This window comes from Arctopsyche grandis, chromosome 12 (genome assembly GCF_051622035.1).
Source record: "Arctopsyche grandis isolate Sample6627 chromosome 12, ASM5162203v2, whole genome shotgun sequence".
Lineage (NCBI taxonomy): Eukaryota > Metazoa > Arthropoda > Insecta > Trichoptera > Hydropsychidae > Arctopsyche > Arctopsyche grandis.
The window spans coordinates 5,059,254-5,072,983 of NC_135366.1; the positions used below are offsets into that span (position 1 = coordinate 5,059,254).

Here is a 13,730-nt window from a genome sequence, read left to right on the forward strand (position 1 = left end):
AATTTCTTCGTCAAATGCTGTGATGAAGCATTTTCATTGGCTTCATCCAATCAAAAACCCTTATTATTAACATATATTTATACGCAATTGTCCGAAATCTCAAATGAACTAGAGGGAGAACCCATAAAAAATTGGAAAAGACTCCGCGAATTAATCATTAAAGCCAGTTTCGAACCACAAACATTCATAGACTTTTTATCAGAAATTCAAACGTATGCCCAATTCCCCGAAGAATCAACATTAGATTATATTAAAAGATTTAAAGATAAACATCGAGAAATAGTCAGTCGTATCCGCAACGATTCGGATAATCCGTTAACTTTCACTAGATTAGAACATTTTGAAGAGATTTCATTAAATGCTTATGTAAAAGGATTACGCGACCCAGGAATTAGAACAGTCCTTCGGTCAAAAGACGTCATAACCACGACGCAAGCCTTGGAATATTCCGTAATTGAAATGAACTTCGAAAAAAATTACGAAAACAATAATAATGGACTGTGATATATCGAAAGCCCTAATCAACAACCCCGTTTCAATCAACCCCATTTTAACCAACAACCTCGATTCAACCAACAAACTCGATTCAACCAACAACCTCAATTCAACCAACAAACTCGATTCAACCAACAACCTCAATTCAACCAACAAACTCGATTCAACCAACAACCTCGATTCAACCAACAACCTCGATTCAACCAACAACCCCATTATAATAAACAACTCGAGCTGAATCGACAGCCCCATTCCGGTCAACGACCCTACTTTAACCGATATCCGCCGCATAATATAAAACATTGTTCGTATTGCCAAATAAATGGCCATACTGACGAAGAATGTAGAAAGAAGAAATTTTCAATGAATTGCTTACAAAACGAAAAAAATCAAAGTCATTTAAACTCCCAAATGTCCACGAATGTAGAAGCCGAAATCGTGGACAACAACAAAAAAGGCTATTAAACTCTGAAGATTCCAAACGTCTCTCAATTAAAATTAAATTAAAAAACCAAATTTACGACATTCTAATTGACTCTGGTTCAGATTTATCAATATTAAAAAACAATAATTTTAATCTTGAAGCAGAAAAACATTTATTAAAAGGATTTTCAAAATCAGGAGATCCCATTACAACATTAGGAACAATCGACTTGAAGTTAAAATTTAACGATAATAATATAATTCATACCTTTCATATCGTCGATGCTAGAGAAATAGATTTAGACTACGACGGAATTTTAGGATTAGATTTTTTGGGAAAAAATAAAACAATTTTAGATTTCGACACCTTTGAATTGAAACTAAAACCAAAGTAAAAGAGACTACTAATAATAAGGTTATAGATCGCGAAATTAATGATGTTAAAGTAAATAATCACGTATTCACTTTAAAACCGCGCAGCGAAACTATATTGCGGTTAGATGTAGTAAACCCTGAGATTAACGAAGGATTAGTAGAGATCGAAACAGGAATAAACGGAGTGTATGTATCAAACTGCATATCCAAAGTAGACAAAAATAATCAAGTTATTTGTTCCATGTTAAACAATAATAACGAAAGTATAGACAAACACCAAACTTCGGAACGGAACATCTAAACCACCAAGAACGACAAAGCCTCTTTGAAATTTGCGAACAATACAATTTTTTATTTCATCTGGAAGGTGACATTTTAACAAAAACCAGTTCGGTCCACCACGAAATCGTCACGGCTTATAACTAGAGCCCGGAATCTGAAGGGGCTGTTTATTGTTAAAAGATTGTAAATGCATTGTTAAAGGTTTGCCGAACCTTTTTTACAAAGGATTTACAACAATGGAATAGTAGGCGGCACGTTTCCGGCCCCTTCAGATTCCGACCTCTACTAATAACATTCCTCCAATCCACAATAAAACTTACCGGTATCCCCATGTACATAAAGAAGAAGTTAATAAACAAATAAACAGTATGCTCGAACAAGGAATAATTCGACCTTCATATTCACCTTGGTCTTCGCCCATTTGGGTAGTACCAAAAAAACCTGACTCTTCTGGGAAACCTAAATGGAGAATAGTGATAGATTATCGCAACCATAATGACATCACCGTAGGTGATGCTTACCCCCTTCCGAATGTTGATGAAATACTAGATCAACTAGGTAATAGTCATTACTTTTCAACCCTCGATCTCGCTAAATTTTTTTTTTTGATTTTTAAATGCTTTTTATTATTACGAAATTATGTTCACAATGGATTCGCTAATGGATTTCACCAAATCCCCATGAATGATAAAGATATCGCAAAAAAATCTTTTTCTACACCCACTGGACATTACGAATACGTCAGAATGCCTTTTGGACTGAAAAATGCCCCCGCCACTTTTCAGAGGCTCATGAACAATGTCCTTACTGGTGTTCAAGGACTATATTGCTCTGTATACCTCGACGATATAGTTATCTACTCCCGTACATTAGAAGATCATTTGTCCCGATTACGTATCATATTTGACAAACTTTCTCAACATAACCTTAAGATCCAACCCGACAAATGCGAATTCCTTCGTAAAGAAGTCGCGTATCTCGGACATGTAATCACGAAAGACGGTGTATCTCCTAATCCCGACAAAGTAAAAGCAGTAAAAGATTTCCCTACTCCCAAAAATCCAAAAAATATCAAATCTTTTATCGGACTTGCCAGTTATTACAGGAAATGTATTGAAAATTTTAGTAAAGTCGTCAAACCACTTACCAAGCTTCTTAGGAAAAATGCTATATTCGATTGGAAACCCGTTCAACAAGATGCATTTAATCTTTTAAAAGAAAAACTCACCACAGCTCCTCTTCTTCAATATCCTGATTTTTTCAAAGATTTCATCCTTACTACGGATGCCTCGAATTACGCGATTGGTGCTATTTTAAGCCAAGGAGAAGTAGGTAAAGATCTCCCGATTTGTTACGCTTCCCGAACTTTGAATCAAGCAGAAACCAATTATAGCGTTATAGAAAGGGAATTGCTGGCTATAGTTTGGTCAGTTAATCATTTCAGGCCATATTTATATGGACGAAAATTCCTAATTCTTACGGATCATAGATCCCTAGGAAGTTTAGTCAAAACCAAAGATCCGGGATCAAGGTTATTACGATGGAGGCTCAAATTGATTATAAAATTGATTATAAACCGGGAAAAACCAACTCTAACGCAGATTGTCTTTCAAGGATAAAAAAATCTACCTATGAAGACTTTCTTGATTCGGACTTCACTAAAGGTGATACCGAATTCAAAGAAATAGACGGTATTCTAGAAAAGCAAGAAGACAATATTGCTCTGTGTATCTCCACAGATTTTAAATTAAGGAATTGATTTAAAGAAAATTATAAACCCAACATTGAAATCATCAAAACCAAAAACCAAATTAAATATCCAAATTTAGTTAACCAATTTAAATACCGGTTAGGAGAAATTAGAAGAAGGGGGCGTGAAAATCAATTGAGAGCCAAAGAAAGATCCAAATTAATTTATGATAAGAATGCAAATGTTCCACCGTATAATTTAGGACAGATGGTGTTACTCAAAGAACACCATCGCGTCAATCGTAAACTACTCGCGAAATGGAAAGGGCCGTATAAAATCGTTAGAATTCACGATAATCAAAACGTAACGTTGAGAACTGAATTTAACAAACATAAGAGAGTTCACGTTAATTTAATTAAGCCAATCAATTGAAGAAAAATTGTGTATAAGTATAAGTATATAATAATAAAATTCTTGGGTATCTTGTATTGTTCTCGTAGGTGGCAATTACTACTTACGCCATTTATCTGAACTGACAAATTGAGTTATGTGCATTTTTTTACCTACTGTCTGTTTTTAAAAAAAATTTGATTATAATAATAAAAATATAGTGAAAAAAGTGAAAGAAGTGCAAGTGAAGATAAAAAAGTAACCTATATCGTGTAATAATTCAACAAACAAATTATATTTTATAAAATTATTAATTTCTATGTCTTTTATGTATTTTAACTTTTTGAATTTTTTTTAATGTCCTGATGACTTATTTTATGTGATAAGCTAATATCAAATATTTACATGCACTTTAATTTTAATACCAAATAATTTCATTTTTTACCTTATGGCTATTTTGTAACATTATGTATGTTGTATTGATTTTGAAATCTATTGTTTATCAACATTTCTTGTATTTTTATGAAAACTTGTATTTTGTAAGAATATGTTTAATTATTTTACAATACTCAATTCTGAGTTATTTTATCATGTTCAATTTGACTTTGAAATTTATTGTTTACCAATGTTTTAAATTTTAAATTTATTGTTTACAATAATTAATTATCTAGCGAACTATCAAAATGAAAAATATATATTTTTTCATAATATTTCGCAAATTTTTCACTTTACCACGTATGCTTATAATTCGATTTACAATCGATAGGAAAACATCTGATTATTGATTCCAATGCTCACTTTTTCCACAGCAATACTATAATAGATTTTGAATTAAAGTCAAAATTTTTCGCACTTGTCGTCTTTTCTGCACGCCAAACATTAAACAGCTCTTTCCGAGATAAAGACACAGCACAGGTCTTGTTCATCATTTACAATTGATTTCCATAGTGAGCAATATTTTAATATTATGGAGTTGCAATACTTCTCATAATTTCTAATGTCCTTATAAATAATTCGGTAATCACAGTTCACAACAACCATTAATACCACGAAAGAGAATCCCTTGTAATAATAATACATCGGTGCAACTGTGTTGACTATTCAAATGTGTTCCCATCAACTGCTCCTAAGCAATGAGAAAAATTTACTCTTTTTTCGAAAGTTGAAGCAATATCTTCCCACTTTTCTTTTGTTGGCACGGGTAAGCATTTCAATCTTAGAACATTTCAAAAACATCTCTGACTACGTTACTTATTGCTAAGCCGAGTCTATAGATGTAGTCAGTGAAGGTACAGCCACTCGCAAGATATCTGAAACAAACAATAATAATGTTACGTACGCCGTGGATTGAGCGAATTGTACTTAGACCAACGGATATCTGTTATCGGATTAACTAAATGCATGCACTTACTTCCAAAGATTATATCTGGACTCTAAGTGCATTTAGGCTAAACAATGACCGATATTAGTTATTTCTCAGAATCGGTACGGGAAGACCCAATGACGTGGAAATACATATCCGAATACGTGACTATTCAACAGGTAAACAGATTAGGCGCCCTGAGAGATCTACCCTTTATAAGGCGGTACGTAGGCGATATCATGCGATTCTGGATGGAGCAGTGACAGTGTGTGTAACTCCTTAATCATCAATAAATGCTGTGATACGACTGTTGGCCTTTTTCTTGGATCCTCCACCCACCCCTACGTAACACTGGTCGTCAGAAGTGGGATCCAAGATGGGCCGTGGAACAAAATCACCAGCGAAGGAAGAGAAGCTACAGCGAAGCCATCCTCGGGAGCTGTAGGAGAGAGTTCGAGCCATGGAGACACGAAATAAAAAAATGCAGTTTTCACTGCAACACACAGAATCGGTCATCACATATTCGGTTGTCGAATTGCAGTTATCACTGCAACTCGACTTTGACATTATCGGTGGTGGCCGCCAAGAATTCATCGGGATGACGGAAGGAGGTTACGAAACGGGAGGTTTCGTACAAGTGCTGCCGGGAGAGGACAACTTGAGGCGTTGTCAAGGGCAACATCGGAGAGCAGCATCCGGCAATGGCAGAGTGATCAAAAGGTCGCAAGTACCAAGAATTAGCGGCTGTTGGGGACGACGATCCACGGGAAAGCATCGTCGTCAGAAGAAGAGCGGAGATCAGGAATGCGGAGGAGCAAGAATTCATCGGGATGACGGAAGGAGGTTACGAAAAGGGAGGTTTCGTACAAGTGCTGCCGGGAGAGGACAACTTGAGGCGTTGTCAAGGGCAACATTGGAGAGCAGCATCCGGCAATTGCAGAGTCATCCAAAGGGCGACCGGGACGAGGGCAGTTCGCCAATTCGCCGCAAGTAGCAAGAATTAGCGGCTGTAGGTGACGACGATCCACGGGAAAGCATCGTCGTCAGAAGAGGAGTAGAGATCGACTACAACTGAGAGATGTCGATTACAAGCCACTATTCCCTTCAACTGTTTGTTGACGGCAGATGTCAACAAACTGGAAAAAAAATCTAATTGGAAACTAGTTAACTACCTGTTATGTCACAGGTGGCATCTCGCAAAGAGTCGGAAAGTAAACGGATTGAAATGGAATTCAATCAATACCATGCAACGGCAGAGAGGCACATCTATCAGATTGGATAATTGTTGGTTGGTCAGTCGGTGGAGTCAATCAAGTCACTTTTGGGAGGATAGAGGCACCGCTTCAGAGGGAATGGCAATGGAAGCACGTTCTGGGTGGAACGTTGGTCCGCAGCAGGATGCTGGGACACATGACAGGAAGACGGGGCCACCGCAACAAATTTGGACGTTGGGGAAACGAGCGACTTGGATCAACCACGTGAGGGCATTTGAAACCGAAGAAACGCCAGATCGCGACTTCAACGAGAGAGAGCGGAACAATTGATATACGTCAACATCGAAAAAAATCTAGTTGGAAACTAGTGGAAACACGAGTACCTGAAAAAATACATGGACAGTTGCAGCAGTGTTTAGATCATCTCGCAGATGTAACGGGAAAATACATCAGAAAGAAATGGATTTCAGTTGGGTCAATGGAACGGAAAAGAAGCACATTCAACAGAGTGGCAGACTGTTGGGTGCACATTTACCAAGGTCAATGGAACGGAAAAGAAACACAACCAGCAGAGTGGCAGACTGAGGTGTGCACATTTTCCAGGGTCAAGGGAACGGAAAAGAAGCACCACCAACAGAGTGGCAGACTGAGGGGTGCACATTTTCCAGGGTCAACCGTCATTTTTGTGAGGATGGTGGCGATTCTTGTGGGACATGGCTTTGGAGCACGTTCTGGGTTGAACGTTGGTCTGCAGCAGGATGCTGGGCCACATGACATAGGAACACTGGGCCACCGTAGCAAATTTGGACGATGGTGACACGAGAGACATGGACCAAGTCACTTTTGTGAGGATGGGAGCGATTCTTGTGGGACATGGCTTTGGAGCACGTTCTGGGTTGAACGTTGGTCTGCAGCAGGATGCTGGGCCACATGACAGGAATACGGGGCTGCCATAGCAAATTTGGACTTTGGTGATACGAGCAACATGGACCAAACACGTGAGAAATTTTGGACCGAAGAGCTAACAAATAATGATTTCCAAATGTAGAACATCGGATGACTAATTTTAGGGGATTAGAAATATAACTGTAATTGTTTCCATTGTAAAGGTGTCGTAAATTGAAGGGAAACTGAAAAAATAATCGGGATCCGGAACTGAAACAGCACCCAATATTCTTTTCTTTTTTCTCTTTGAAATTAGAAATGCTAATATTGCAATTTCTTCAACGCCCATTCCGCACAGAGTTGCCAGGGTGTCACGACAAATCACTCACGGACTTTACACTCAATATAAAGCATTGTCAAAAAAACGAATATGGGTAATACACTCGTCGTCACTAGGGATTACAATACCGGAAGTACCGATACCGGTGGTATCGGTATTTGACCGAAAACAAAATGTTGGTACTACCGGTACTATAAACTAAATAAAAGCTTTTGAAAATCCGCAGATTTATCAAAATAATTGATCTGATTGCAATCTTTTACAAACGATTGCAGTGATCATAATTTAAACGTTAGTTTGAACTCTATATGATTTGATACATGTGTCATTGCATCGATCAAAAACTATAAACCGTCGAGTGTTAAGTCCGTGAGTGATTTGTCGCGGAACCGGGTTGCCAGACGTCTCTATTTGAACGGGACTGTCCCAGTTCAACAGACAAATCCCGAGTCACGTATTACCTATGAAAATCCCGACTTAACAAAATTTGTATATGTACAAAACGTACGTATGTAAATAGAAATGGTTTGACTTCAAAAGTAACAAATTTCAATCCATTCAAGTTTTGTCTTTAAACCAAACATGAAAATTAAATTTTCTTCAATTGAAGAATTAACTATTATTATTTAATATTATTTGCAATGTTGACCTTCTATACGAAGATGTCTTTTTATTAAACAATTTTTTACTGAAGCAAACGAGGAAAAAAATGAGAAATGGACAATATTTTTTAAAGATCATTCCGCTTGCAATAATGTGTATAATACTGATACTGCTATAGCACTATCCGCGTGGCCACCGGTGGTACACGCCGGGTTGAACGTGTTAATACATAATTCAGGAAACATGATTATTAAAAGTATGTTGAATTATGTATTAACTTGATTTACTGAATAAAAATTGAAAAATTGAAAACAAAAAAATAAAAACTAAATTTTGATTTGATTTTGTTTGTATGTACAATAATTTACCAAATTGTTTTAGAAGAAGACGACGAAGCCTTATTTGTAACTCCAGAATCAGATGATAGCAGCTTGGAATCGGATTATTCCGATGATGAGGATGAAGAAATTAGTATGGAATATGATTTGGAAATGAATCCGGTTAACACAGATTTTTTCCAATGGAAATCAGATCCATTCATACCAAAACTTCACGAGTTCGTCGATGGTATCAATTCTGGCGTAAAAACTGACATTCCAAGTGATGCACTTAAGCTATTTTTCAACACTGTAATCGAAGAAACAAATCGACAATTTAAATTTTCGACAAAAGATAAAACTACACTTAGTTGGCGTTTGCAGCAGTGGGTCGATACGGATGTCGACGAAATGTTTTTGTTTTTGGCCGTTATTATGCTATTGCCTCTAAATTCGCGCAATGCCATACAGGATAATTGGTCCACTGATGAATTACATATTGTATTCACCAATTTTCGGGAATACAATTTCCAGAAACCGCTTCCAAATGCTCCTACGAATGTTGCATTTCAACGACAACGAGTTGCAACCACCTGGCGATCGATTATATAAAATTCGACCAATATTAGATAAATTAAGCATAACATTTTCGGAACTGTTCTATCCTCATCAAAAAATATGCATAGATGAAAGCTTGGTTTTATTCAAGGGGCGTTTAGTGTTCAAGCAATTCATACCGTCCAAAAGATCACGTTTTGGAATAAAACTATTTGTGTTGTGTGATTGCAAAAGTGGATATGTGCTAAACATTATCATATCATAGAGCCAGCAGCATAGCTCGGACGTTAAGCTTCTGCTTACCGTCAAGAAGGTGCCGGGTTCTATCCCTGAATGAAAATGAATTTTTCAGAGTATGCTGTTGGTCAGACCTGGATTTGTGACTCCAGGTTGTTCGTTTCCTATCAGAGTTTGCCAATTTTCTCTGATTTCATTGTTGAAACGGTTCCCGGAAAAAAAAAATTGGCTAAAAATCCTTCCTACCTACTATGTCACCACTATTTGAAATTTGATGGATGTACAATAAGAATTTATGTACAATTCATAGATGTCTCGTTAATTTGCGAGTTTTTTCAGTGTCTCGCAATTCAACGAATTATAATAAAAAATGCTGCATTTGTATTTGTAATTGGCCAGGAAGGCGCATTGGGATTTTCCTGTAAGGCCTTCCTGGTATATATGTAAAAATAAAATAAAAATATACACTGGTGCATCTACTGAGATTACACGCATTGAAGAGTTGGAGAGCACGGTCACTACGCTTCTTGAGCCCTATTTAGATCTTGGGCACACATTATATGTGGACAATTATTATAGGGGACGCGACAATTGGTGCAAGTCCAAAAGGTTCAACGACAAAATGTACCCGAAAATTAGTGCACTGACAAAATGTACCCGCGACAAAATGTTCACGCGACAAAATGTTCATGCGACAAAATGTCCACGGAAATAATGTTCAAGCGACAAAATGTTCAAAAATCCTAAATTTTCCTATTTTAATGGAAAAGGTAACTTTTTATTGTATTATACATATTTATCGATGTATATGGTACTTTTTATCATATAGATCGCGGATGTTATTAAATTAGTATAAATTACAGGTGTTCTCAACCGCACCAACATATTCTTATTTAAATTTAACAATTAGGTTTTAAGCGAATGTCATTGTGACTCATTGAATATCATTTTAAGATGTCATTGAATTAGTTTAAATGTTAGGGGTTCTTATTTAAATTGAAAAAAAAATACTTTCTAAGCGTATGAACTGCAGATTACATTGAATTAGTTTATATGGCAGGGCTTCTCAACCGTCTCCAAAATTTTCTTTATTTAAAATGAATAATTTACTTTTTATCGTATACATCGCGGGCGTTATTTAATTAGTATAAATGACAGGTGTTCTCAACCGTATCCAATATTTACTTATTTAAATTGAAAAATAATAATAATTTAAAATTAACTTTAAAAATGTAGGATTTTTGAACATTTTGTCGCTTGAACATTATTTCCGTGGTCATTTTGTCGCGTGAACATTTTGTCGCGGGTACATTTTGTCAGTGCACTAATTTTCGGGTACATTTTGTCGTTGAACCTTTTGGACTTGCACCAATTGTCGTGTAACCATTATTGTACAAGCCCAATACTATTTCAAACCCTCCATAATAAAAAAAAACTAATGCCTGTGGCACAGTTCGAAAAAATAGAAAGGGACTACCCAAATTAGAAAAAACATTGAAAAAAGAAGAATCTGTGGCATATCATAACGATACCATGATGGTACAGACATGGCATGATAAAAGAGACGTATCGATGCTCACTACGATGCATGTCGCAGATTTCCAACAAACTGGAAAAATAAACCATAAAACAAAAGAGCCCATTACTAAACCCTGCAGTGCTATAGATTACAGTAAAAATATGGGAAAAGTCGACAGGAGTGATATGATGATATCGTCCATGAATAATACACGAAAAACGATGAAGTGGTACACTAAATTATTTTTTCATCTTCTCGATTTGTCCCTTTTCAACGCCCATATAATTTACAAAAAAAGAAAATCAGGAAACAATAAAAGTCTAAAACAATTTCAATTAGAAGTTATAAGGCAACTGATATCTAAACACAAAAAAGAAAAAACCCAGAAGAGTAAACGCCCTCGGACCAGTTCATCGCCAGTTTCTCGGTTAGATGGAAACCATTGCTTTGGCGAATTTTCACCAGCTAAAAATCGCTCAAATTCGTGGAAGAGATGTCATGTTTGCTCAACAACTAGTATTGGTGAAAAAAAGCGCAAAGAAACAAAATACTTCTGCAAACAATGTGATGTTCCGTTGTGTGTTGTACCCTGTTATGAATCGTACCATACTAATCAGATATATTGAGAAAATTGTATATACGATAAATAATAAAATCATCATTAACTATTACAATATTTAAACATTAGTAACTTCCACAAGGATCAATTTTAAAGCTGACACTTTAATATTTAGTTCATTGTTTATAGTTTTAAACTTAATGTCGATTTCTGAATTTCCTTCAGTGCCAACAAGTTATACGTGTACATTTAGAGACATCTGTGGCAGAGGTTGTCGAGCCCTGTTCAATCACTACATACATCGCGCCGATATTTCATTATATGTTAAAATACTACTACAATTGAAGACATTATATATTAATTCTTACTTATGATATGTGATGCCATCCGACTTTTTATGTTTTCTTGAGTAATTGTAACACAACTTCACTGAATACGTTGGCATTTTCGAAAAACGTCAATCGACTTTCCGATTTAGAAGCTAACTAGCTACTGAGAGAGAGTGTGCATGCACTTTACTTTCCTGTGGGTGTGCATGCACCAAAAGGGTGATCGGCTTAGAGCGTCAGGGCGTATTTATGTATTCTATATCTATGTATAAAGCCACTGGCGGACGTAGCGAAATCATTTGAAAAACAATAAAAAAACTTGGACCAAACAAATGCTGCCATTGTGGAAACACCGAGACACTGGTCGTAAACCGAGGTGCTATGAATCGAGTTCGGTCAACTTTTTGACGTTTTTGTCTGACTTCGACCGAAGAATCGTACTTCCAACAACGTGCACTGTTTTTATGATGCAGTGCAGGCTTTGTCTTTGTACTGCACCAGTGGACTATTTCGTCTCCATCCATAACAATCCTCGTCCGGTAGTGCAGCACATTTGGACTTGCTGTCATCTGCAGGTCAGCTACAGTTAGGCTTACGGTCACTTTTAATCATTTGCTATCTCTTTAGTTCAGTCTCATGAAACTTGTCATTTACAGGTTAAGACATTTGACGGGTTGCCCGATACAATATGTCTATTGTGTGACCGCAGTTTGAAATTGTTCATCAATTTTCGAAATGTCTGCCTTCAAAGTGACGAAACGTCAAAACAGAAGTATAATCACCGTTTGGATATCAAGCCGGAAAAGTTTACTAAAGGATTTAATACGGGAGGGTGATTCAGGTGCTAAAGATATTAAAAAAAAGCCGATATCAAGTAATGCAGAATGGAGCAATTCTGCACAAAACATTAATTTGATTGAAAATATGAGTTCGACGGTAAAACGACTTCTTGTCCCAATATATGAATGTATATTTATTACATGCGTTAAAAATCATATGAAATTTGTTTTATTTTACAGATGCATAGAGGAAACGTTACTCCATGTGATTATAAAGCTGAAGGACTTAATGATGATGAATCTCCTAAGATTATTTCCCAAGATATGTGTAGCCAAGTGTCATTCAAATGTGACATTTGTTTAAAATCATTTACTCATAGACGCAAGCTTGTGAAACATTCAAAATCTCATTGTGAAGGAAAGCCATTCAAATGTGACATTTGTTTAAAATTATTGATTTTTAAACTTATTGACCATGTGGAAATTCACAATGAGGTAAAACGGCACAAATGTGACATCTGTTTTAAATTATTGTCTTTAAAAAAAATCTCATGAGACATTTGAGGCGCCATACTAAATAAAAGCAACGAAAATGTGTTTTAAATCGTTTGTTGGAAACTAATCAAATCTTGCACAACGGTAGAACAATAAAAATGTATACAAACAACATTGAAGAATATTTATTATAGTAATAGAACCAAACGTCCGAAGACTGGGATTTTAGAAGAAAGCACTCTTTTGAAGAATGAAAATCTCTCAAATGAGTTTTTTTTATATAAACAGCATTTGCAATAAATTAAATTATCATATGAATAATAATTTTTATGCACCAGTGCCGTAGATAAGGTAATTTTTGTCCGAGGTCAGACATGCTACTGATCCCTCTTATTTACTCCGTTTTTCACAATTTTCAAATGCGGTAATTATATAAAATTGTCTTAAATATTTTTGTAAAGATTTTCAAGGCAATAATAATCGAATGTGAATCGAAAGCTTCTTTAAAATAATTTTTTATTTATTTAAAGTTTGGACCATTGTAGCATTACAGGAATTCCTAATGCCCCGCAATGGTCAAAAACATAACAGAAAAGAAAAGAAACAAAATAATAACCAAAGAAATTAGACATAACGAAAACAAAACATATATATATATATATATACACAAACAACAAATAATAATAATATAAAAAACAACAAAGAAGGAATGTCTTGAAAAGAGAGAAAAAAAATATATAAATATAAACATATGTACATATATACACAGACAATAATACATTCATACATAATCATAAAAAACAATAGCAATTATAATAGCAGATACGTAAAAATATCAAATATAACATTAGGAATGCCTTGCGCCTACAGCCAGTTC

The 13,730-nt window shown here is 35.8% G+C and overlaps 2 protein-coding genes across 4 annotated transcripts; both read left to right on the top strand.

Moving 5' to 3' along the window:
• The first annotated feature begins 4,848 nt into the window (after positions 1 to 4,848).
• LOC143919997 (uncharacterized) lies at positions 4,849 to 8,368 on the top strand. 2 transcript variants are annotated; one of them, XM_077442655.1, is made up of 2 exons: positions 4,849 to 7,230; positions 7,824 to 8,368. In XM_077442655.1, exon 1 carries the CDS (start codon positions 5,479 to 5,481, stop codon positions 6,010 to 6,012), a length of 534 nt encoding a protein of 177 aa, XP_077298781.1. In that variant the 5' UTR covers positions 4,849 to 5,478; the 3' UTR covers positions 6,013 to 7,230; positions 7,824 to 8,368. The 2 variants fall into 2 exon arrangements, with proteins under 2 accessions (XP_077298781.1, XP_077298784.1); XM_077442658.1 differs by having other exon boundaries at positions 4,995 to 6,496.
• A 2,519-nt stretch (positions 8,369 to 10,887) lies between these two features.
• Positions 10,888 to 13,570, top strand: LOC143919998 (uncharacterized). Of its 2 annotated transcripts, none has more exons than XM_077442659.1 (3): positions 10,888 to 12,154; positions 12,236 to 12,515; positions 12,599 to 13,570. In XM_077442659.1, the coding sequence occupies exons 2-3, from the start codon at positions 12,315 to 12,317 to the stop codon at positions 12,911 to 12,913; spliced, it is 516 nt and encodes a 171-aa protein (XP_077298785.1). In that variant the 5' UTR covers positions 10,888 to 12,154; positions 12,236 to 12,314; the 3' UTR covers positions 12,914 to 13,570. The 2 variants fall into 2 exon arrangements, with proteins under 2 accessions (XP_077298785.1, XP_077298786.1); XM_077442660.1 differs by having other exon boundaries at positions 11,971 to 12,164; positions 12,599 to 13,569.
• The last annotated feature ends 160 nt before the right edge of the window (positions 13,571 to 13,730 follow it).

Excerpts from the sequence above, each read along its gene's own strand:
- LOC143919998 (XM_077442659.1), top strand. The coding sequence starts at position 12,315 with ATGTCTGCCTTCAAAGTGACGAAACGTCAAAACAGAAGTATAATCACC. Across the intron at positions 12,516-12,598 it reads TTGAAAATATGAGTTCGACG|ATGCATAGAGGAAACGTTAC; the intron begins GTAAAACGACTT and ends TTTATTTTACAG.
- LOC143919997 (XM_077442655.1), top strand. The coding sequence starts at position 5,479 with ATGGAGACACGAAATAAAAAAATGCAGTTTTCACTGCAACACACAGAA.